We start from the raw sequence: 26,909 nt of genomic DNA on the forward strand, positions 1-26,909 counted from the left end.
TCAACAAATTTTAGATGAAGAATCCAGAAGTTCCCCTTTATCATGAAGTAGTTATTCCTGAAGTTGTTTTTTTTTTCCTTTTTCTTTTTCTTTTTTTTTATGACATAGAAATGAAATATAACTCCATTTCTTAATAACTTCTGGATTAATGTGAAAATGAAAGAGCTGCAATAATTTACAAAATACTTGTATCTTTAAGTTCAAGGTCTTTAGACAAAAACTGAGCAGGGTTTTCTTTCATGTTAGCTCTGTTGTATCAGACATGGTTTTACTGTTCTCTGGAATTACTAAGTCATCTACTTACACAAACACATTGGAAAACTTCTGAAAGGATTACCAGAAGCTCATGCTCCCAGTAATACTCTGGTTCAGAAGAAGAAGAAAAATACAAATGGACAGAAACTAGAAAGGATGGCACAAAAAGAAAACTAAAATAGTTTCATTATGAGCAATAAAGGTAAAGAGCTTATCTCCTGTGGATTGTAACTTTAGAAGTTTATATAGAAACATAATCAACAACCTACCTGTGTTGTTCCCTCAGCAGTTCGCTTGTTTGCCGAAGTATCTGTTGGTGGCCTGCTTGTCTGGTTTTCTGAGGGGTCAAGAAATTGTTCATTTGCAGTATCTAATCAGTACTGAATGCTGCTATCCACTATACAAACTGGGAGGCAACATTTGAAGTTGTTTGATACTAAACATTCACTACTTGGTACATTTAATATTTTTCAGCCCTGAGTGTCAACTGCAAGTATTCAAGCTTAATTACTACTATTTTTTCAGAGGGAATGGAAGTTACAAAAAAGCAAAATGGCACTTTTCAGCATAGAAGTAATATTCATTCCCTTCCCTGAAAGTCTGACAGTATATTCCAAATACTTTGTGAACAATTCCCTTGGTTATCTGAGGACAAAACATAGTTCCAGCCTCTCTTGCCTCTGTATGTAAACAGACAAGATATTAAACTGAAAAAAAATTATTCAACATTTTTATGTGAAAACTGACTAAACAATGGACGATTAGACTGCAAAATATGTAACTGAGGCAAACTGTGCAGGGAGAGAGTATTCTTCCTAGCTCAACTAAACACACATCTATACTAGCAACTTAAGCAGAAGTTGCTTGAATATTTGAAGTAAACATTTAAATCCAAATTTTCCCTTCTCGCTCCCTTTCATTTTAACCAGAGCTTATCAGTAACAGTGCTGGCCAAAAGCAGTGTTTCAGTTCTGGTGAGAAAACCACTGGGGGATCCACCAGGGCTATGCGAACTGCAGAAAACATGACAAATTTCTGGGCACATAGAGCCTTCTGTTGGTCACTGTCCCTGATCTGTGCCATGCAACCCTTTTTAGGTTGTATTATATATCATTATACTAGCTTTACAGATAAAAACTAAATACAAAGTGTATAGCTGTCATGTTGATGGAAGAGAGATTTTGACACAGGTATTTTAGAGACGGGAAAATTAAATTATTTCTGATGTCAAGCTCTGCTTGAGTTAATCCTAACATCATACTGTGCCAAGTAGAAACTCTCGGCTATGATTCCAACTCACTCAGGACCACTTAGAAAATCTTGAGGACCACTTAGAAAAAGACATCAAGGTATGTAAAATCAGAGGTGCAGAGAATCACCATGGCATGGCAAAAGATGGAGGGAAAGCATTTTAAAATAACTAATCTAAATACCATATTTGGACTTTCATTGTGCTCAGAGACTTTGTTTTAAAGACAATAAACGTACTTCTTTGGAATTAGATTAATATTCAGTTGTGTCTTTTCCCCATTGTGTTTACTTTTAAGTGTTGTAAAAATTAAGTCAATTAATATACTTTCTTTTCTGCCCTTAGGAAAGGCAACCACATTATTTTGTGAGACTGTATTAAAAAACATAAATATCAAGCTGTTAATAATAGAATGGAAGTTTCTGATTTCATGCCAGAAATAATGTAAATCAAGTCCTAAATAAAACAAAGCTTACAGAGCCACACTGTTTACTCCTTCTAACAAGAGATGATTTTCAACAAGGGCTGAAACATTTGTGACAGATGATTTTGATCTTGACAATTTCAACAGAAAGACCACTCAGAAGACACATCTCAGTAAAATACACTAACAAAATTTCCAAAGAACTAGATGTTTATGTTTCCCTTTGACAACCATTTTCCTTTCCCAGTGCCAACAGTCAAGCATAACTTACCAACTCTGGGCGCTGTAATGGCGGGTGGTTCAATAGGAGCTGTACTACTAAATGCAGAGAGGGGAATCTTCATCTGTAAGGGAGTTCGACTGCTGGTAGAATTATAAAGTCCTGAAGTACCCACTGTGGGCAAAGAAGTTCTTGTGGTCTGTACACCAGGATGTGCAGTTGGAACAGCCTGTACTGCCAAAGTTGTCCCTATAGATCCAGCACTGGCTGGAGAGGTCCTCTGAACACTGGGACTGGGCACAGATGGGCTGTTATTTGGCTTAGTTGTGTTAGTTGATGCCAAAGACACTGTAGTTTTGGTAAGGCCACCAACTGTAGATGAGCTTTGTACAGATATAAATTCAACGCTGCCTGACTGCTGGTTAGTGACCAAAGTTCCTGTGTGGCCTTGAAGAAGCTGAGGCTGGGATGACACTGCAACAGGTACATGCAAGATTACAGGCAAAGACTGCAATGAGACAGACATTTGCTGAGTGCTGCCACTGGGTACTTGGCTTGTGCCAACAACTGCAGCTGTGTTAGCTGTGGAAAGAACTGTTGTTGTCAAGGGGCTGGAGGTCACTGGAGTCTGAGGCTTAGGCTGTCCACTGCCAGGTATTTGAGGCGCAACGAAAGTGGAAGCTGGTACTACACATACACACACACCAAAAAAAAAAAGAAAAAAAAAAGAAAAAAAAATTAAGTATTTGAACCAAGTGGGAAGTTTCACTCCAACACAACAGATGCAAACGTTTGGAATACGATTAACTTTTTGCAAAGAAAGGCTATATATACTCTTTTTCTGTTGTACTGATGTATGCTGTGATATTCAATGGCCTAGTTAGTCAATACTTTATTTTAGTTTGAAAGAACTATATACAAATGACAAAAAATGCAAACAACTATGACATAAGGTCTGAGAAAAGCTCTGAGATTTAAATGATGAAAACACGTGAAGTATGGCACTTTAAACACTCGTTACAGAAATGGTAGAACAACTGGTCCTTCAGAAAACACAAGAAAAGAAAAACCTAAATCAGTTGACTAACTTGCTTTGTACAGGTAGGACATCATATCCAAAATGTTCTACTGAAATCATGGATTAATGTGCCAAAAAGGACATTTGCTTTTATGCAACAGAATCTCAGGATTAAATCTAAAGATTGGGAGAATTACACACTACATATAGGCATTATACTCCCACTATGAGATGGTTCTGTAGGAAAAAAAAATCAGCATTCAATATTAAGCAGTTTTCAAAACTGAAGATACAGTGTCTACATGATGGTAATTAATGGTGCTTTTGATTCTACATTCCCTACAAAATTCTAATACAGGAATTCCATTTGTCAACGTGATTCCCTTAAGAACTGAGGCTTGTGACTTCCCTTAGTTCCCCACTCAACTTTTGTAGCCAATAGTCAGAGGGGATGATAATCAGCACCCTACTACAAGCAAGTGAAAAAATGGCCTGGGAGCCATATGTTTTACTTCTCAGCAGCGGAGAGACTGCAAGTTTTCCTGTCTTAGCCAGGCACGCACTCTGCTGAAGCATTTCATTTACCCATACGTTCTGGTTGGCCAAGTAAATGCATTTTTCGCCTTCCCTGATAATCGCACCTATACAGATGAAAGCACTAAAATGCCCTCCAGAGGAGGGCAACAAAGATGTTAGAAGGACTGGAAGGCATGCCTTATGAGGAGAGTCTGAAGACACCTGAGTGGTCTCATCTGGAGAAGAGAAAGCTAAGAGGTGACCTCATTGTTCTCTACAATTTCCTGAGGAGAAGAAGTGGAGAGGGAGGTGTTGGTCTCTTCTCCCTGGTAATGGATGACAGGATGCGCAGGAATGCCATAAATGTGCACCAGGAGAGGTTTAGACTAGATAAGAGGGAAAAATTTCTTTACTGTGAGGGTGGTCAAACGCTAGAACAGGCTTCCTAGAAAGGTGATTGATGCCCCATGCCTGTCAGTGTTCAAGAGCCACTTGGAAAATGCCCTCAATACTGTGCTTTAAATTTTGGTTAGCCCTGGAAAGGTCAGGCAGTTGGACTAGAAGACTTAGTCCCTTCCAACTGAACTATTCTGTTCTGTTCTATTCTATGCTGTTCTGTTCTATTCTAAACTGGGAATGTATTATGGAGCTGAGAGTAGTGATTTTTGATGCCAGGAAAAAAAGGTCACAGGAAACAGTTTTACTCTGTTCAGTTAATTAACGGGAAGCAATAAAACTTTTAAGAAGCGTATTTATAAAGTCTGTAGGCAGTTTCCCACCTGTACTTAGAGAGGCTTGAAACGTTGCTGTTGTGCTCACTCCTACACTCCTCTTTGACTCCAGCATCTGCCTCACTGTGCCGGCATTTCTATAGAAAGAAGTTTCAGTTAGTTTTTCTCAATACACCACCATCAAATATAATGATACACAGTACAATGGTGGGGGAAAAGTATTTTACAACTGCTCTTTTCATTAATATTTTCTAAACCTATTTATTTTCTGCCCCCTATGCAATTGACTTTGGATAGTCCCCTACTAAAAAACAAAAATCCTCATAAAAACAAAACCCCACAGAATTTTTTATTTGTAAGTTTCAAATGCTTGCATTGAGTCTGCTTTCTGACAACAGAATTTTTCTTTCCTTGAAGTTAGACTTCCATTTCAATCTATTATTTCTAACTGCTAAAACAACCCCCATTTTACCTAGGAACTGATTCAATACTGTCCATTTGTGAATTCTGTGAAAGAAAGTGGAATTTTCCAGTTGAACAGCAAAATGAAGGAAAAGGCAGAACACTAATTAAAAAACAAAACAAAACAAAACAGGAACGATCATCCTTTACACGAGGTATGACAAGTGTCCTATTCTAAATTTTACCATGGTCACAGCGACGTGCTTTGCTTACCGGTATGTCATATTGGTTGTGCTCACAGTGTCACTTGCTGCTTTCACTGGAGACAGAGGTGGGTTTGGTGAGTTCTACCAAAAACAAAACAAAACCAAAAAAAACACACAACTAAATAAGCTTGCAAACTCATGGTTTAATTGTACTTCATATTCATTCCTTTCTGTGTGAGGTACAAATTTTCTGGAGGCAAAATTGTACATGAACTTGACAGAATTTACAAATCGCCCAAAGCCTACTTGGTCCTACCTATCTCCTTTTCTACATCCTCCCTCTTTATAAGTCTTTCGTCTTCAGGTTTTTATAGCATGAGAACCAAAATTTCTTTCTGGATTTTCATGGATTTTTAAGCTTCCACTTCTTCAAAGTAAGTAATCCAGAATATTTATTCTGGACACAGAGAAATACTTCTGTTTGTATCCATTCATCTCCTCTCCTCCCTCTGCCCCAATACCTGGGATTCACTCTGTACTCTTCATATTGCAGTAAATTACATTTACTTACACATAATTTAAGGAACTTTCACACTAACGGTGTATAAAGGACATTCTGTGCAAGTGAGAATTACCTAATAGGTGTTAAAGACTCTTTTCTTTCATATCACTGCCTTTTAGCCAAGTAAGATGAACCTATTTGTGAACACCACTGAACCAGGTCACATCTTTCTGCGTATAAGATTTCTTTATTCTTCTATACAAAGCTTAGGCTAGCTCAGAAAAACAAATACAACAAATGCAGTTCTTACTTCCTGTCTTTTCTTCAAGTCCTCCTTGGCTGCACCAAACCGCTTTGTCAATCTAGCAACCTTAGCCTAAATGGGAGGAAGAGGAAAACAAACAAACAAATCCATAAATATCCTCCCCAAGAACCTTTAAAGAAATTATACAAACCAAAAGATATACAACTTAGAAATCAATACAAAACTATTGTTGTATAAGGGGAAATTTTTCTTTCCATGAAATATAGTGCTACTGCATGACTTCAGAGCAGCAGAAAGACACGTGTGTATCACAATCACACCTTAGATAAGAATTTTCATTGCTATTCACAACTGCACAAACATAACCCATCTACTTGTTTTTGTTTGTTTTTTCTCTCCTCCCCACTTCTCTCCGTGGAGTCAAAATGGCTTCCATAAAAACAACTACAGGAAACTTAATACTAAATGCTGAAGATCTTACTTTTTAAATTTGACTCTAGTATGCAATTCAACACACAACCACTCACCTGTAGTTCAGTAAGCACAGTTTTATGCCTCTTGTTACATTCTATTTTCTCTATTCTCATTTTCAAGTCTGCCAGAGTCTTGTCAAATACAGCACACTGTAAAGCAGCAAGTTTTTCTTCTAACAGTCTCTGGATAACCTGCCAAATTATTCATAAAAATATATATGTTAATATAATCCCAAAATTCAGGAGAATGTCTATAAAAATATTCTCGACTCAAAAAGAATCTTGCCACAAAAAGAACAATGACAAGGGCTGCACCCTATCAATCAAAGTTATTATAGTCACCAGTAAGCACAGCTAAGCAAGGTTTCTACATCTGTTTTGCCAAATAAAATGCCCCTTCTCTGCCATTAAATCAAGAAATTAATTTAATTAATTTAATTCAAATATATATGGCTTTATTACTGCTAAATAGAACACTAACAGAAGATACTATCATAGTGTTGTGTTTACATAGGTTAGTTTTTCCTCTTTCTTTTCTAGTCTTGAAAGGGACAATGGCATTCAAAGAATGGAAACTAAAGATGTTCAGCAAAACTTTACTTTTTGATATGCACTTTCCCCTAAGCAGAAATCGCCTGTATAGCTTTTGCTGCAGAAGCTAAACAGGGAAGAAGAGACTGATTTCTACAAAGTTTACTTATTACTTTTATTATTTCTCCCCCACTCCTAAATCATGACTATTGCAGCGTAAAAATCTTCCTTAGGAAAAAGAAATAAACAAGGAATAAAAGTGGTTAAGTTTTCTGGATCCTACATCAGCAAAGCTATAATACACATTAGTATAGCCTGGATCCTACATTAGTGAAGCTACAATAGTACTAGCTAGTTAACTAATAGAGTAAGTGCACAATTTTTTTCTTCAAGAACACAGGTTTCTTCACATGCCAATGGTGCAGTCAAATAGACAAGTAATAGCTCTACAGAAGTCTGCAAAACATTATGTTGATTACACTTTTATTTGGAGAGAGACCTTCCTTAAAGCTGGGTACAAAAAGCACACCACATAAACCTGTATCACACTAAAATGTCTCCTTCACTGAGATTATTTTGGTCTCCATCTACAGTCACATGAAGCTAAAAGAGTTTAAATGCTTAACACATTCCAAATATAACTTTTGCAGCACAGTTTCCAAATGATATGTGCTTTCTTCTTAAAAGCAGAGTTATGCAGAATTTTATAAATTAAACCACCATTGTTATTTGAATTATGTACATTTTTAAACAAAAAAAGAGAAAATGTGTGGTGGGGGGGGAGCAAGGACTGTGTGGGAAAAGACAGTTAATTCTAAAATGCTAAGACTAGAGACAGATCTGGTGTGGCCGTCTTCATTCTGCACCTCCTCTCTACCTTTTGTAATTTCTGGTCAACATCTCTTCTGGCTGTAATTTTTACTTGAAGTTCTGCTTCATAATCTTCTTCTCCCACATACCGACGACGTTTAGAATGTACACTGTCCATGTCCTCAGATTTCGAACGCTTTCTCCTGGACACTTCACCTGAAACAATTAGATACAACTGCTGGTGAGGAACCTTTAAAAACACAAAACAAAGAAACAGGTATCTGCAGAATAACATGGTTATTACAAAGTTTCATTTTTTCTTGGTGTAAGCATTTTTCATTCTAGAGCAGTAACAATGCCTTCAGGAAAACAATGTATTTGATGACATTGAAACAGAACAACAGTCCCTTTGATCTCCATACACTGCTGCTGAGTTCTGCTTTGTGATTCACCAAACCACTTCCTCAAATCTAAGATCACTCTACACCACCACTATTCCCTTCTCACTTGCCTCCACTTCTTCCTGCTCCTACCAGCACCATCCTATAATGCAACATGGCTTCTGAAAAGCAAAACACAACAGTCTTCTAAAAAAGGTACCCTTTTCTCAGTAACCTCTTCGCCAAGTAAAACTTCTGCTTCGTTCTGCCTGTGTCAGCACAGAGCTCTTTCCTACCTGTCCTGAATTTTTAACCTGCACCACCAACCCGTGACTGAGAAAACACTCAAACCTTTTTTTTTTTTTTTTTTTAACTCTTTGAGCAAGAAGGAAAGTAAAAATCTGACTAAAGAAGGGGCCTAAAAAATATTAAGTTTAAATGTAATATTATAGATGTTATTTTCATTGCAGTGATGAAGTATATAGAAGAACCAAAGAGAGGCCTCATTTCCTCTTCCAGCTTCTGGCACAGTATCCTCTAGTGACATGGATAAAAAATGACACGCCTAGGTAAATTATCAGTAAGGGATGCTACAGAGCATACTGTGGGTACGTTCCCAGCATCCAAACACCATAACCCTCAAACCCTTCACCTCAAACCTGAGGACGATTCAGAAAGACAGAATTAGTAGTAGATAACGAAGATTCATTGAAACTGAAAAAGCACAAGAAATAGCTTTTTTTTTTTTTTTTTTTTTTTTACTTTCATTATGTATGCTATGCGAGTTATATTTCTAACTTTACAGAAGCAGTGGTAGAGGAAGATGAATTTCTTGCCTACAGGAGGTGCAAACTAGCGGGACAGTTATGTCACCAAGCCAAACTAGCTATGGCAGCACGTTGGGGAATGGAATATCAGAGATAATTAGAAACAGATTGACTAGATAAACTGTAAGATCTTGCAGCTTCAAGAACTAGAACCACCAGCTATATCAAAGGATGTACGGACACAACCTGAGCTTATCTAGTTGTGAAACAGAGACTCCCATAATGACGAAGGCTGGAAGCACCAGCACAGTGGCTCCTGAACAACAAGACTGGTTCACCACTGTCATGGCAGATGGCTGGAAGCTGTGCCCAAGGGAACACCTCAATTGCAAGCAAAAAATGAAGCATGCAGGGATGGGGTTAAGAAAGGCCACCTTGAGCTGAATTTGGTGAGGGACATAAAGGGCAACGGAATTGGCTTCTACCAGTATACCAGCAGTATAAGGGAAACTAAGGAAAACATGCCCCCCATTGCTGAATAAGGCAGGGGAAACAAGTGATAATGGACGCAGAAAAAGTCTCAGATGCCTACTTTGTCTAAGACTTTAATGAGAAGTCTTGCCTTCAGCTATCCAAGCTCTCAGACCAGTGGGACAGCCTGGAGCAAAGGAAGACCTTTCAGTGGAGGAATGTAAGAGTTAAGGAACACTGAAAGAAAAAAAAAAAAACAGACATAAACAAGCCCATGTAACCCAGAGGAATTCACCCACAAGTGCTAAGGGAGCTGGCTGAGGTGATGGCAAGGCCACTCTCAACCTCTGAAAGGCTGCGTCAATAAGGAGAGGCTCCTTGAGGACAGGAGTGACATCTTTTTTCTTCATTCTTCAAGACGGGCAAGAAGAAGGATCCAGAGAATTACAGGACGGTCAGTCTCACCTCATTGCCTAGGAAGGTTCATTGTGGTTTAACCCGGCCGGCAGCTAAGCCCCACACAGCCGTTCGCTCACCCTCCCCCCTCCCTCTCTGGGATGTGGGAGAGAATCAGGAAAATTAAGCCTGTGGCTTGAGATAGACAGTTTATTAGGACAGAAAAGAAAGGAAAATAATAATGATAATAGTACTACTCATAATAATGTGCACAAACAAGTGATGCACAATGCAATTGCTCACCACCTGCTGACCGATGTCCAGCCTATCCCCGAGCAGCCGGCCCCCCCAACCTGGCTAGCCACCCCTATATATTGTTTAGCATGACGTCAGATGGGATGGAATACCCCTTTGGCCAGTTTGGGTCAGCTGTCCTGGGTCTGTCCCCTCCCAGCTCCTGCTGCACCCCCAGCATGCCCGCTGGCAGGACAGAGCGAGAAGCTGAAAAGTCCTTGGCTTAGTGTAAGCACTGCTCTGCAACAATTAAAACATCAGTGTGTTATCAACATTATTCTCACCCTAAATCCAAAACACAGTACCATACCAGCTACTAGGAGGAAAATTAACTCTATCCTAGCTGAAACCAGGACAAGGTGATGGAACAAATACTATGAGAAACAATATCCAAACAGATGAAGAACAAGATGAGACTAGGAATACTCAGAACCAAGGGGAGATCATGCTTCATCAGCCTGGCAGCCTTCTATGATGAGATGACTGGCTCGGTGGGTGAGGGGATGCTGTTTACCTTGTTTTTTAGTAATGCTTTTGGTACCCAAAACATCCTAAGAGAAACTGACTGAGTATGACCTAGAAAAATGGGCAGCAAGAAACTGGTTCAGCTGCTGGGATCCAAAAGTTGTGATTGGGAGCATAAAGTCCCATTTGAGGCCAGCCACTAGTAACATAACCTGGAGGTAACTACTGGCACCAGCACTAGCATCTTCATTAATAACTGACGTGACGGTATAGAGGGCACCCACAGAAATTTGCAGAAGATACAAATCTGGAAGGAGTGGTTGCTACACTATATAGTTATGCTGTCAGACTGATTTTGACAAGCTGAAGAAATAGGTAAACAGGAACTTCATGAAGATCACCAAAGGAAATGCAAAGCCCTACACTTGAATAGGAGTAGGCCTGTGTACCAGTCTAGGCTGGGAACTAACTGGCTAGAAAGCAGCTTTGCAAAAATGTCCTGGTAGTCCACATGCACATCAAGTTGAACACGAGCTAGCAATATGCCCTTGTGGCAAATAGCCAACAACATCCCAGACTTCATTAGAAAGATTATCATGAGCAGGTCAAGGGAAGGGATTATTCCCCTGTAATCAGCATCATGAATGGTCTATCCAGTTCTGGGCTTCTCAATGCATGTAAGATGTGGGCATACTAGAGAGAGGCTGGGGATCCAAGATGTTGAATGGACCGGAGCATCTGTCAGATGAGGAAACAATAGCCTGTTCAACTGGACGAAGCAGTCAGAAGGGATCTTATCAATGTGTGTAAAATGCATGATGGGTGGGGAGTGAAGATGATAGAGTAAGACTCTTACTGGTACTCAGTGAAAGGACAAAAGAAAAAGGACACAAACTGAAATACAAGAAATTCCATTCAAACATACGATATTTTTTTTATGGTAAGGGCAGCCAAACACTGGAACTAGAACACTGGAAGCTTGTGGCGTCTCCATCTGTGAAAATACTCAACACCTGGCTGGACATGGTTCTGAGCACACTATTTGCTTGACCATGGTTTGAGGAGGGGGTGGGTAGACTAGACAATCTCCAAAGACCCGTTCCAACCTCAATGATTCTGTGTTTCTAATACATGCCATCAGTGAAGCATAATAGTTTTAACATTACATACTTCTCTCTGTGTGTTTATCTTCTTTGTGGGCGTCTTCACTGTCTTTATCCTCTTCCTCACTCTTTCTTCCCTCCTCCACCTCTTCTACAAACACAGGAGAAAAACACGCATTATTTATGTTGACCCACAGAAAGTTGCATATAGAGTCCTATCTTGACTAGTGAGCTTAGAATACTTTTTTTTTTTAAAAACACAGCAACAAAAATCCAGGGGAGAGAGAAGTAGGCACAGGGAAGTATTTAGAGATAAAAAACTAGGATAACTTCAGAAGAAAATTTTGAACTACTATACAACACAGACCCACTTCTGGATTCGCTTAGCTTCAAAATCAATACAGTGCCTCAAAGTTACCTCTGAAAGTTACATTTAGGAAGCAAGTATAAAAATTCAGTAAGAAAATACTAACATGTTTATTTCCATTTGGAAAATTTGTCCATAATCTTTATAGTAGAAAAGGCCAAAATTCTTTTTTCTTAGCAAGTATTAATTTTCATTTAGTTTCTTCCCAGTAAAAAGCATCAGAGTTTAAATCTAGTTGTTTAAAACCTACAATTCAGTTAGTTCTTTAAACACACAAACAAAAACAACCACACCTCATATCCACACAGCTTAAAAGGAAACACACTAACACTTCCTGAAAGCAGCATGAAGTGACAAATTTCCATCAACTTTTATTGCACGTTCCATGAAATTTCACTATATTTCACAGAGACAGTATTGCTGCTTCCTGTACTTGCTAGATAGAAAAATAAAACTATTATGCTAAAATTTATTCAGAATATAACAGAATAAGTCAACACTAGTATATAACACTTGATCTCTATATTGCTGTAATAAAAAAATTAAAATAGAAATTGAAGAAGAGTCTAAACATGATTTTTTAGAGGAAGTTGCAGCTGCACAGATATACTGGTGCTCTATTAACACTAGATTTTATTTCTATTATGAAGACTATTTCAATGATTTAAAATAAAGTTACATAATAAATCAGCAAAAAAACAAACTGAAATTACAAGTTGTTTTTTTTTCACTTAATTAACCTATGCAAGAAATCATGGAGACTGAAATCACACATATTCCTCAAAATCAGCTAGACTTTTTTTTTTAACGTAACAAAAGATCATAGTGCCAAATACCAAAAAAGACCTATAGATAATCTTCATGGTTCTAAAGGATACTCCTGAAGTTCAAGCGTACTTTTTCCAGAAGTTGCAGATTTTAATATGCAACTGAAAGATGCAAACACTTCACAGAAAGATACACATACGTAGGGTGTCTTTAACATAACACGTTACAAGCTTCAAAGCTGCAGTGTTTTGTTTTTCACTTCTGTGTGGAGACCAAAGCCATTTCAGGGATGAGGAAGGCCACCACTTACACATTTCGATTGCTCTCTCTATGTGCCTAAGTTAATTTGTTTAGTTAGAAGTGGTTTAAACACCAACCCCGGCGAAATCCCTTTAGTTAGGAATCATAATATGGACAAAAGTTTTAAACTGCGTTAACAGTTTATTTTTCACTGACAAGCTGTGATTTTGTCATTGTGATGCTAGACAGGTAGAAACAATGAATGCAGTCCTTACAAAAAACAAAGAATTTGGTAATATTATCGCTTTGTTTATCACAATCTTCCTAGTTAGCCACATTATTTGCTGTAGATGTGAACAAAAAGTTTGTTTTTTTTTCCCCTACATTTTCCTGCTGCTGAATGGCTGAAAATACCTTTTAATAGCTTCTACAGCTGCAACCATTCAAATCTGCTTAGTAACTGACTGAATGCGTATTTGGATGTCAGCTCTGCCAATATATATAAATATAAATGGAAATAAAAATACTGAATAAGCTTAAGCTTAGGGAAACACGAAGTATCTGCAAATATTCTGCACTGCACAGTAATACTCCCACTATGCCATAATCCTGTAACCACAACACTCTCCTTATAGACTGGCTGCAGCTCATGTGCTCAGACAACAGCCACAAGAAAGCACAAAACCTAGCCCTCATAAGAAGTGATAATCCTCAATCAAGCCCTACCCAGAAGTTTTTACAGAACAGAAATGCTGTTTTAAATGATATTCTAATTATTAAATGCTACAGACTTCTACCCACATGATATATTTTTGCAAAACAGTACTTTTCATGCTGATGTCTAAAATCAATTTTGCTGTTATTCATTTGGACGCCTTGTGCATCACTATTATTTTTTTGCTCCACAGTCTAAGTTTAGTCCCTTCAGCGGACTAGTTTTTTTCAGTAGATTTCATTCAAAAGGATCACACTAGAAAGAGATTTGAAGTCCTCTCTTGGTATCAGAGTATCTCTAATGGCTTTACAAATAATTACATTTTAGTTTCTTACGTATTTGTCTTACAAAACAGCAATTCGTGTGCTCTCTAGGACATGATGAATACCCGTTACTTCCACACTTCCACAAATGGCCAGTCTCTCGCTTTCAATGGATACTTTCTCTATATAAAGTTACTTATGAATTACCAGAACACATACAGTTTTTGAACAGGATCTGAAAAGTTACCTGGACATTACTTTTTTTTTTTCTTTATAACCAACATGTCTAAATTGTGTGTCTGAAGTACATATTTATTTAATTTAACACTCATCTATGCCACCTTTCAGATTTTTAACTTTTATTTATGAACCCCAGAGAGGCCAGAACTGTATTGCTGGGGATGTAGCAGGTTTAGTAGTGGATAAGTCACCGTGGACGCTCACCAACTCAGGGGGGATGCAACAGAGCACCACCAGCATTCTTTCAACTGTGGGATGTACTTCACATTCACACAGTGCTGTGAAGATGACTGATCTATGTACCTTCAGTACACTGCAGAGCTTAACACAATATTCATTTCTGACAACTGCCAGAGATCAGATCTTTAAAAAAAAAAACAAAGGCAACAGACTACTCAATACAAGTTACTCAAACGATTGCTCATTCCGGAGAAGATGCTCTACGGAATGATGTCCCATGGAATGATGTTCCATTTTGCTGGTTGAAATAAAAAAGTCTCTTCCAGTCTCTTCCAAGGGCTCGCTGTCACACCACCTCTATCTTCTTCAAACTGACAATCAATCTGAAAGCTAGCAACATACCTATCTAGCAAGTAATTTTACTTGTAGTTGGCCAACAATATAAAATCAGTGGCACACAAGAACCATAACCAAAGAGTATAGGTAGGGGCTAGGACCTGTATGGAAATCTTGGGGAGCAGCCTTGCTGAAAGGGGCCTGGTAAGCTAGCTGAACATGAGCCAGCAGTGCACTGCTGCAGCAGCAAAGGCAAGCTGGATTCTGGGCTGGCTCTGCACGGGCATTACTAACACGGATGGGAACGTGATCATCCTGTTCTACTCAGCGTTTGTCAGGCTGCATATGGAGTGCTGTATCCTGTTCCAGCCCCATAATTCAAAAAGATGCAGTTAGACCAGAGAGGGTCCAAAAGGCTGGAAAAGCTGCCTTGTGAGGAAAGACTCAACACGCTACGTCTTTTCACTCTGGAGAAAACTCAAGGGGACCTCACCATGACATTCAAGTACTTAGAGAAGACAGTGTCTCTCTCTTCACACAGAGCCACATGGAGAAGACAAAGGGTAATGGGGCAAGTTGCACAGGGAGAGGTTTTGCCTTGGTGTAAGAAAATTTTATTTTATTTTTTTACAGTAAAAACAATCCATCACTGGAACAACCTCACCAGGGATGTGGTGGAATCCCCATCCCTGGAGGTTTTCAGGATGCGACTGGACAGTGTTACGTAGGGGCACCTGGGCTCCCTTCTCCCACAGAAGTTTGCTGATCTTTTGAGATCCCTTCCAACCTGGGCCATTCTATCATTCTTTGAAGAGTCTCTCTCATGCAGCCTTGAAACTGGGAAATTAAATATGAATGTTTTCTTCCTACAATGCAAAGGAAAGAACTGATAGCCACATGAAGTTTGTAGGTTACCTAGTCTAACACCTGTGAATTTGTGGAAACATGAGACTCGAGAGGCAGTAGCAGAGAACCCTGATTTAAAAGGATTGTTAACAAGGGAGATTATTAGGCATAAGTCTGCTGACTTTACCTATTTGGTATCACGTACAATGCTGTGTCAACACAACAGCTTTTCTGCAGGAGGCACCACGTCTGAAGTTTTTTTTTTTTGTCAGACTCTCATTTCCACTGTAGAAACTGGGATTTCTGCGTCTAGCAGCTCTTGATCTGCTACGGATGTCTAGCTCATATTGCTACTGCAAGGACACTGATGTTATCTTAAATGCATTCAGTGTACCTTACGGGTATTTGTTTTTGAAAATGTGGTGTTAAGTGAACATTAATTGATGCTTGATTACAGAGATCTAAAATATTTATATTGATCTTGATGTTTTCTATTCTGTATTTTCCTTACACCCAAAACCAAGCATAGCATCACTCTCCACACATACACAGAAGTCTTCCAGAATAATACATTTGTCAGATTTCAATCTTGCGCTAACAAGAATATCAAGCTCCTTATAAAGCATTTTCACTTTAATTTACAGGGTCTGTCATAAATACTGCCCAATGCTTAGAAAATGTGCAGTGCTTTTTCTAAACAGAAGTAGGGCTGCATATACAACACTAAAGGAGGGATTATGCACCTGAGTAGCTTTCCAAGTTAGTGGAAGTTTCAGTATCCACAAAATCCACCGTGACACATCCCTCAGGTTAAAGTACAAGCGAAGACACTGTCAATAGGCTCTTCCAGTTCCTTTTACACAGTCCCAATGTTTTCAGGCATTTTAAAATGTTTTACATGTTTTGAGAGTCCTCTCAGATAGCGCTGTCTTAATTACTATGAACAATGAGTACAAGGATAATTGTTGTTCTGGAAAATATCAGATTAATGTATTTTCAAAGAAATCACCATGATCTAGACAGGCTGGAGAAATGGACCACCAAATGCTTTGTGATATCCAGCAAGTACAAATACAATGCTCAGCACCTGGGAAGGGACAACCTTTGCAATGACACGAGGGGTGACGGCCATGTGGCTGGAGAACAGCTCTGCACTGAGGACTTGCACAGGCAGCAAGCCACATGTGAGCTGGCAGCGTGACCTGGCAGCAAAGGAGGCCAACAGCATCCCGAGCTGTATTTACAAGAAAAATGGCCAGGACATCATGGGAAGTGGCTACTGTCCTGTATTTGGCACTTGCTATGCCATCGCTCTCTGCCTGGGACAAGAGACTGTTAAGGTGGCTGGGGCCTAGAAAAGAGGCTGAGGTTGCACTTGTTCAGCATGGAGAAGACAAAGCTTAATGGGGACACCCCAGCTTTCCAATACCTATAAAGATGGCTACTGAGACGATGGAGCCAGACTCACTGTAAAGGTGCATGGCAAAGGATGAGAGAATACGTGCAAGCACAAAGATATCCCAAGTGATAGAAGGCAAAACTTTTCCAACGAGAAGACAAGACACTAGAACAGGTTGTCCAGAGGGGTCATCCAGTGTTCACGAGTAGTAGTTTTTAAGACCTACCTGGACCAAGTCCTGAACAGCCTGATCTAATCTCACAGCTGACCCTACTTTGAGCAGGAGAATTAACTAGAGACCTACTGAGGTCCTTCCCAATGAAAACTATTCTCTTATTTGGTCACTTCTCCTCCCCCTGCCTATCACAAAGTACACAAAAAATCTATCAAGTGATTCCAACACGAAGCACAATATTCTCTTCTTTATTTTTTAATTGCCATATTTTTAGTTGGAAAAAATCTGTGAAGGACTTCAAGATCCCAACTGATGAATCCAACATTCCTGAACCAGTCCTCCAAAGTCCATCAGACAGAGGGATGCCCCATTTCTGGTGTGCAAAATCCCATGGATTAAAGATGCAGCAGTTGTGTCTTTGTCTGCCACATTAAATAAAACTCTTGTACCGTATATTCAGCTCACAGTTGCAGGTACTATAGACCTCCTAAATCTTTTATTGGATGAACAAATCATGTCTTCTTAAGCTTTCCAATATGAAGTACGTTTCCTAAGTGCTGAAACATCACTGCACCAGATCTCTGAAAGCCCTCTATTAATTCCTTTTAGATGTAAACACCAGAACTGGAAATATTGCAAAAAAAGTGGTTTCATTAGTGCCATCCAAGTATAACTCACTTTCCTGTTTGTTCATTCAAGAATTTTGAGAACTAGCTGTGTTATACTACAGGAACAAAAGTTCATGTTTACTTGTTTATTTGCCACTCACATGCTCTGAAGTTCTCTTAAACGCTACTTTCTAGAAGATGAGCTGTATTCTTCGAAATGTTAACCGCACCATTTATTCTTAACAGGTTGTACTTGGGTGTCCTGCTTGACTTCAGACTGTTACCAAAGACCAGTAATAAGCGAGCTCTCTTTCAAAATAGCCCTGAAGGGCGTGAAACAGCACTGCTGCAAAGAAGCCTCAAGTCAAGGTGTCTAGAATGTAGGATAGCAATTCTGAGAAAGACTTCAGGTTTTCCTTAGCAGTCATCCTCACCTGGTCAAACATGAGAAGCTAGAGATAAGGCAAGAGAAAGAACGCGTCAGCAACTCCACTAGGTAAAACTAACAGTTCACCTAGTCTAGAATCCTACATCCAACGCTTTCCTGACAACAGCAGATGACCAAGTAGGAAAGAATGCATGGAGGGTTAAAGAGCATTGTTGCACTGGCCCAGAAAGCTCCTTCAGCCTTCTGAGACGCTGCTGCTGGAAGACCTCCAAAGATTTAGGCTTCTTTTGTTTGATAGCCCTCAAAAAAATCCTCTTTCACAGAGAAAGTAGGTGAACTTTTAGCAGTCACAGTGCTTGCTGTTAGCAAGAAGCTCCATAGTTCTCCACATGGAGAATTCTCTCTTCAATGAAGGCTTTGATCCCGCCTCTCAGTTTTTATCCTTTCTTCCATTTGCGTTATTCTGGAGGAAAAGGCAGCAAATACTCTCCATACTAATGATTTTACAGGTCTTTGTCACAGCCCTCCTTCATCTCTTCTTTCAGGCTGATAAATACTTCTCTATTATATAGTTCATTCTTGCCTAGAAGTTGCCTCTCTGACCTGCCATTAATCAGAAAGCAAAGAAGCTGTAGGAAGATATGAGTCTACTGCATTGAAGAGATAAAGAGGAAATAAACTGGGACCCCGCAATCCAGGTGGTTTCTGGAGTGTGCTGAAGACAATTTCTTGACATAGGTGATTGCTGAGACAACTAGGGAAGATACTCTGCTGGGTTTGTTATTCACAAACAAGGAAGAAATGGTCCAGTACATGAAGACCAACAGTAGACTCAGTTGCAGGAACCACAAGACTACTGAACTTAAAATCATGCAAGAACTCAGCAGAAGGAAGAGCATTGCAGCCCATGCCTTCCAGAGGGCAGTTTTCACCTTGTTCAGGCTGTACATGGCAGCATCCAGAGGGAGACTGCCCTGGAGAGAAAAGGGGCCCAGGAGTGCGAGTTGTTCTTCGAGAGCCACCTTGAAACACAGGAACAGTCCGCTTCAATACGTACAGTGTAGAACCAGGGTGGAGGAAAGCCAGCATGGTTGAACATGGACCTTCTGACAGAGCTCCAGCGTAAAAGGAATTGCACAGGAATAAGCAAAAACATAGGGACATTGCTCAGCTCAAAACATATCAAAACTTGATGTCCCACAGTGACATTGTTTTCCTCAATTTCTGTATTTATTTCCAGCATTCTTTGCTTTCTTCAACTTCCACTTAATTGATGTTTTCACAAATCTACTATAATCCTGGAAAATTGTTCTTGAATAGTTAATTCTGTCTTTTTATCAAGTTACGAACATTTTTGTACTTATGTATCACTTTGTAGTTAACCACAGTGAGTTTCATCTGCCATTTTTATATCTCAGTTACTCATAATATCATCAAACTGTCACCTCAGTAGTCACCCTTCATTTTCAATAAATCATGAGCTCTGTTGCACAGTACAGTCTCTGGAACACATGCTTGTGGGTTTACCTTTAATTCTTCAAAAGACTATTGCCTCCATGAGGACTTTCCATCTTATCCCCAAATGGTTCAGTTTCTGTTAAGTTTTTGGTAAGAAACTATTTGTGTTTGGATATCTGAAATAATTCAAATATTTCAATCAGATCTTCTTTGTCATGTACTTACTTACTCAAGGAGCTCCAAGGTTTTCTAAGGTATGACTTCCCATTACAGAAATCTTAAGTGTCACAGCATAGCTATTATACATATACTAATTTTACTTGAAAATCAAATTATATTAATCTTTCAATTTAAGGAAAGCCTTCTAGTACTATTCTTTATATTGTTATTTAGCCATGCTCGTTTTCTTCTCTTTTTTCAAAGTTGTACATTTTAATTGACAGTTTGCACCTGTGTCCAAGACAGCGTCCTTAAATAACGTCCACACCATCTCCGTAGATTTGATTCTAACAAGACTCTTTCCAAATGTTAGTCCTTTTGTTCCAAGATAATATTTTATTTATTCTACTTGGTTTCTCATACAATAGCGTTTCCTGTCCCTTCAACCTCTCTGATATTTGTTATTGAAATATTTACATCTGTGAAAGGACTGCAGAATTTTTGTATTAAAATCATGTTAAATTTAGTACAAAATGGATCCCCAGAAGATTTGTTTAAATATTTCATGCAGAATGTACTATCTGGAAAAATTTAAACTCCTTCCTCTGCAACTTAATGGGCAAGCTTTAAGCAGCTTAGAATAGAATGCAGAAATTAACGCGTGTCCAATAGTTAAGGACAGAACACACTTCAGTGGCCAATTTTCTCTTCACGAACAGTCACGGTTACATCCACACAACTGTAGAAGTCACAAACTGTTATAGCCAATAAACAAACTACTAGTCGAGAATTTATTGTGCCACTAAAACTGATAAAAAATATTGCTGGATACGATCATTTAAAGGCTTCTGCAAACTGTAGTTCAACATTCAGCACTCACTTACAGTCTTTTGCTTCAGAGCTAAAACTACACTGTGGTCACAGCAAGTTTCCTCCTGACTGGCTAAGATGAGAAGAGCCACCCTGATATCTTAATTTCATTCACATCCAATAAAAGAAGCCTTAAAATGTGGTAAGAACAAGTATCAACGATTTATTTGGAACACACATTTTACAGAAGGGACTCATAATACACTGTAATTTCTACCCAAGTGCACACTGTTCTTTTCCTGCTGCCATCCCCCCACCCCACAACAGCGTACAGTTTTGCAATCTCAATGGAACATGGTTTTTATTACCTCAATAAAATCCTCTGAAGGAGCTATGGAATCTACCTTTTCTGTGTTTAACTGTTATAAATTTAAGGGTAAACACCAGAAAAGAAGGAAGAGTGAAACATGGCTGAAGAGACATATTCTTGTCTCCCTGTCTCTAGTTATGTAGACACTCAAGACTGAGAATGTTTTTACAAGTTAGTGAAACACAGTTTCATCACCGGTGAAAGACTTAAGAAATTATGGGTGCTAATCTCCCAGAGACAGAAAGACACCTGGATCTTGTTTCATCTATGGAACTCCTACTAAGTCAAGTAGGAATAAACACATTTGGCTTAGTATGGTTTTCATTTCATAGAGAGCTACCTAACAACAAAACAGCAGCATTGAAACAACAGCCTTCTTTAACCACAAATAAAGGGCAGCATCAATGTATCTGTAAATTATTCATGTTTTATTTTTCACAAGTGAGATAGCATGATAGAGTGCCCCATTGCCAAAAGATACATCAGATCCTTCTAAACTGTATGACAGCACCAGAGTATAGAGAACATAGGTTTAACATCAAGAATCTACACCTGTCGCTTCTGCTAACTACACAGAAAGACTATAGGACCAGTTTCATATACCTAATGCTTTCAAATGCCAGGCAGTTGCCATTATCACCAAAATCAGATAAAAAACATCATGCATCAAATCATGCACATGAACTGTGTTTTTTCATGAAGCCTTTCTAATATTGTCATTTGGTGAAAGAAATTTGAAACAAATGGGAGTTGTGGCACACCTGGATTACCAGTATGCTTTCATTCTTTCTATTTACATGCATGTCAATGAAAGCTGTTATCTCTTCTACTCAAGAACAAAAAATTAACACATTACTTTCTTTTCCTACAAATCCTTCTGTTCCGTGTCTGTCAGCAACCCACCTTTTCTATCCCCCTCCCTTCCCCAATTGACCCAGTTTGTAAAAAGAGAGGGGAGACACGACTGTGAGGGGATAGAAGATCTCTAGAATGACAATTTTTGGTATTATTTTCAGTCTTCCAAGGCCTCAAATTCCATCTGTCAAGTCATAAGACTACATAAAATTTGTAAGACTCACAAGAGGCCTTTTGTTAGACCTCTGAACATGTGAATTTGGATACAAACTTTGGAAATTTTCCTCATTCAGAATATGCCTGACTTAAAGTCATACAGGAATACACATTGCTAGAATTGAATCCTTAAATAAAATTAGTTATGCAAAAAACAAGAGGGAATGATGGCTATCATCTAGAATACAGTTTGATTTATTGAACAGTTGTGTGCTGTCGGACACAGGTAATCTTAGCACCTCTTTTTTCTTCTTATTAAGAATGACAAGAGGTAAGAAAAACACCGTTAACATGAAAAATTAATGCTCATCTTAACTTATGTCAGTGTGATGTGTTACCAACACTTGTTGGCTTGCCTTCTCTATTTGCTGCTTTTTAGAGTTTATCTATAATAAAATATAATTTAAATGCCTTTGATATTGTTTCATATTTGCTGCTCACAGTGCTAATTCAAGGACAAATGCTCACACCAGCAATGTTAAAGAACACTGGTAAGAATTAAAAAGTGGATTACTTCATTAAATATGGATTTCTACCATCATTTACAAAGATACTGATCCTAAAATTAATTACTTCAAAGGAGTTCTTTGGAGGAAATGTCCACATAATCCCCCATATATATAACTGAAAGACTGGAATTCTTAGTTATTGATTTAGAAACATGTCACAAGCGCACTACTTCAATAAATGAACAAAACCCAAGACTCGAATCAAAGCTACCAACTTAGAAAACTCTTACCTGGAAGACTTGACTTGTTTGATAGTATCACTTCAGCACACTCCTTCTCATCACAAGGATCCTCTTCATCGGACAGTACTAAGAAAGCCTCCTTTGGCAGACTTTCATTGCTTTCCTGCTTTGATGGTGAACCCAAACAGTTGTCCATTTTCTCATCTAAATCTGGGGCTGTGTCATCCACTGGAAGCAGAGAACTTTTAGAAAAACAGCTCAGCTCATCTTCAGCAGGGGCTAATTTTTCCAAAATTGGAATAATTTCATCTGTTTCCATAGAGTCAGTATTCTCCAGGATACCTCCACTTGACTGACCTATTGCCTTCTCAGCTGTGGTTTCTGAAAGACTTGCAGTGCTGTCTGTATCATCCTTTGGTTCTTGGTCAGCTTCCATACTGCTAGAGATGGCTTCTTCTCCAACAGCATCTTCAATACTTACTTCTTCATCCCTCTTTTCCTCTTCAACAGATGAATGAGAATTAACAGTTATGTCATTTATCTCTCCTGTCTCTTCAGAAGAGTCACTATTATCACAGCTTGGTTTATTTTCACCTTCTGATGAAGTGTTACTCTCTCTTTGGTCCAAACGATCTTTTATATTATTTTCTTCACGGAATTTATTGCTACCAAGCACTCCATTTTCAGCCTCACGAGCTACTGCAGTATCAGTTTTCTGCTCAGGAGTACCATTCGCTGGAGACAGCGTTCGAGGTTTAGGTTCTAGGTCACTCACTACACTCTCTGCCCTACTTTCAGGACTTTTGACTTCCCTAATTTCATTGGAAGTTATTCTTCCTTCTTCAGAGTTAAGACAAAAATCCACTAGGCCATTAACTTCCTTCTTGTCCTCCAAACAGTCTGTATTGCTTAGAGAGGAATTTAAATCAGAATCTCCATTCTCATGCTTTCCATTTAACAGTTTAACTTCAGCTGTCTTCAGCAAGTCCTCTTTAGCCTTATAGACAGCCTCAAGTTGTTGTCGATCACTTACTCTCATTGTTTTTCGTGCTTTGAAGACTTTTTTTTGAGGTTCATCTGTGCCATCCATCTTGACCCTTAAAAAACAAAAGATCAGTAAGAATGGTGATGGTAATTTATTAACATCACATTACAGGTATTTCAAAGAAATACTGTAGCTGCAAGTGGCATTTAGCACTTTGTAGAGCAGATTGGTTTAACTGTATCTATAGAAACCAAAACACTTGAATTTTGTTTGCCTTCATAAGAAGTGAATGAAAGCTTCCACACGTGTTGCACAAATATGTGTATGTAAAGATCACTGAGACTACACTATTACTTTAGTAACATTATGCAGTAATACCATGACTATATATTTTAAACCAATCAACTCACAGTATTATTACAGCAGAGCCACATAATGAAGTTTCTAGCAAGAAAAGGCATTGTGCTAATGTAAGAGCCAGCACGCTCTTTTCCTAAAAGAAGACGATCTTGCTCTATCAGTTGATAGCTATTTTATTTTACTAAAACAATGTAATGTCAGGAGTTTCAGATGGAATTTAATTTAAAAAATGGAGTAAACAACAAAAATCTTTGTATCAAGTAATTAAGAAGATTTCAATACACTGAAAGAAGTTAGAATAGTTCAGTTGGAAGGGACCTTCAAAGATCATCGAGTCCAACTGCCTGACCACTTGAGAGCTAACCCAAAGTTAAAGCATGTTATCGAGGGCATTGTCCAAATGCCTCTTGAACACTGACAGGCATGGGGCATCAACCACCTCTCTAGGAAACCTGTTCCAGTGTCTGACCACCCTCATGGTAAAGCAATTTTTCCCAATGTCCAGACTGACATTTCTGAATGAGTCATTTTTAAGACCCTGTACTCATTTCACTCAGTCACACAGATACTAAGAAAAAAGAACATTCTATATAAAAAAATAAAATCGGAAAAAGATTTGAAAGTCTACTTTTAACAAACCCACAAATCCAGCATTAACTAGGAAGTTAAAATAGTACCTCTGAAATACAAGAAAGTCTTCTTTCATTTGTTTCTACTATACAAAAAACAGACGGGTATTTTTAAACTATTTTTTTCTACCCTGTCTTATTTTAGGACCCAGTTTTAAAGGATTAGATATGATAATATTGTTCAGAATCAGAAACTTTCTGTATCTCAAATGAAACTCAGTAACTAATATCATGAATCAGTTGATGACAATCAGTTGACATCTACTGAAGTTAGTATACCATCATAAATTAGTCTTACCTAGCATATGGCTTAAATTTCTCAAAAAATGCAAAAGGTCACCAGTGTAACACTCATTAAAACTTGTTACACAAAGCAGCCAGAAGTCAATTTATGGGATTTGCTGAAAATACTGATTTTTTAAATCTTCTTGGCAACTCTTGGCCCCTCCCCCTTGAAATCTACTGTTCTGGATTTTTTTCAGAAACAAACAGTTCATGCAGATTGCTGTTTTATACAGCCTCTTTGCAAACACTGTATGATTTGCCAAGAAAGAGTTCACTGTCCTCCAAGAACAGGCTAATAATAATCTGTCTGGTAGAATAAAGAGAAATCAGGAAGTTGATCCCCATATGATTTTTTTTCCTCTTACAGGCATCAGATAAGCAAAAGTTTACACCAGTGATACAGAAGAATCATTACAAAGGGATGCATTTAAAGTATTCAGTGTAGTTCATTTTGCATCTTCCTCCAATTCACTTTCATTTACAGACCTCAGAAACTCATTGAATGCTGTACTGTCTTTTCAGGTGGGGTAAAAAAAAAAATATTATTTTTAATAATAATTCAAATATCCAACTAAATAAACATGCCTAGAGCTTTCAAATATGTCCGTCTCTCCCTTAGGCCCCAAACATCCAATTGCTCCAAGAATCAATCATGTTTTATCACCAGAAGTATCTGCAGTATTCGCCATCATTACAACACCTTTACAGGACAAGGAAGTTTCAGAGACTCACACCAAAAATATCAGTCATAAATTGAAACACAGTTTGTATCATCAAATCACTGCATTCATTAACAGGAAAGCAAGAGTTACATAAATAATTAGGCTATTGCTCTGATACCTTATTCATTTTAAATATACTTATCTTCAGTGACAGTGCACCATCTGAGCTATGAGAATCAAAGGCTTATTGGTTTGAGGCAGGTTAAGCTTCGTCAGCTGAGATAGGTATCAACAACTATTCCAGTTCAGGCTAATATATCATACATATAACGCTTAAGCACTACTTGATTAAGCTACTTTAAAGCCATTCCTAACTTTGGGCAGTAACTTAGGGGAGTGGCCTGGTGGCACAGTACTGGCTCAACATGGCAGCTGACCTAGAAGCAACACCTTAAATCTACTATCAAAAGTTCTTCAACATTTCAAATATTTTGCCCACAGAGTAAACCTTTGGCACAGGAGTTCCTTGACGTCTGAGCCATGCTCTGTAGCAATGACGGCACATCTACTACATCTACGTGAGAGCTGATGTCAAATGTGTTTTTAAAAGCCACAGCCGTCATTGTCATTGATACCAACTCAACCTGTTCTTCCTAAAGATGATGGTAGCAATGAGTTTACTGACCGTGTCCTAAAGGATTTAAGAAAGTAAGTTCCTTTATTTCAAAGCAGACCTGACAGAGAGGTGTATCTGGGGAGGCGGACACCGATACACAGTCTCCCCTAGAATTCTGAGCAACTTCCCAGAATGACTGAGAAAAGAAAACTGCAGGATACGATTGTCCTATATAGCCACACAGTTGGTTACTTAAAGGAATCAAAGAATCATAGAAATGGTGGCCCAAAGAGACCTGTGGAGATCATCTAACTCAACGTCCCACTCAGAGCAGGACTACTGCCATGGTTTTGTGCATAAATAAAAAGTCATAAAATTCACACAACAGAGATTCCACAACCTTTAACTAACCTGTTCCACTGCTGCACTAATGCCTCTTGGGGAATTTTTTCCAGCCTGAAACTCCTACACTCCAACTCATGGCCACTGTACCATCCCACACCACTACAGTTGGCTCCACCCTTTTTATAATCAAGCCTGTCTACAAGTACTAAATAGCTGTAAGACTGCCCTTTATAGCCTTCTCTTCAGCAGATTAAAGTCATTGAGCTCCTTCAGTGTCTCTTTGTAGGTGCTTTAGGCTCCTATCATTTTGGTAGTCCTCTACTGGATCCTTCCTAGTTTACTGTGAACAGCTTGTTTATGAAGGAAATCTAGCATTTCTGCGTTTCCTAACTGGAATATTTGAAGATACAAAAGGAATATATATTCTGTGGTACAATATAAATTCAACTCTCAAGATAAACTCAA

General features: G+C 38.6%; 1 protein-coding gene across 12 annotated transcripts in view; it reads right to left on the reverse strand.

Moving 5' to 3' along the window:
• Window positions 1–26,909, reverse strand: part of LOC121069171 (activating transcription factor 7 interacting protein) — a 106,828-nt gene that overhangs the window by 29,749 nt on the left and 50,170 nt on the right. For 11 of the 12 annotated variants that reach the window (XM_040555080.1, XM_040555049.1, XM_040555101.1 and 8 more), the window contains exons 2-10: window positions 22,611–23,659; window positions 11,546–11,629; window positions 7,670–7,818; window positions 6,316–6,453; window positions 5,834–5,899; window positions 5,089–5,162; window positions 4,462–4,550; window positions 2,200–2,835; window positions 525–592 (exon numbers count right to left, since the gene is read on the reverse strand). In XM_040555080.1, coding sequence (XP_040411014.1) covers window positions 525–592; window positions 2,200–2,835; window positions 4,462–4,550; window positions 5,089–5,162; window positions 5,834–5,899; window positions 6,316–6,453; window positions 7,670–7,818; window positions 11,546–11,629; window positions 22,611–23,652 — 2,346 coding nt within the window. In that variant the 5' untranslated portion in view covers window positions 23,653–23,659. Of the gene's footprint in view, window positions 1–524; window positions 593–2,199; window positions 2,836–4,461; window positions 4,551–5,088; window positions 5,163–5,833; window positions 5,900–6,315; window positions 6,454–7,669; window positions 7,819–9,919; window positions 9,958–11,545; window positions 11,630–22,610; window positions 23,660–26,909 lie in introns of those variants that run through there. The other variant, XM_040555108.1, reaches the window with a different exon arrangement.

The sequence above is a fragment of the Cygnus olor genome, chromosome 1 (assembly GCF_009769625.2).
Source record: "Cygnus olor isolate bCygOlo1 chromosome 1, bCygOlo1.pri.v2, whole genome shotgun sequence".
Lineage (NCBI taxonomy): Eukaryota > Metazoa > Chordata > Aves > Anseriformes > Anatidae > Cygnus > Cygnus olor.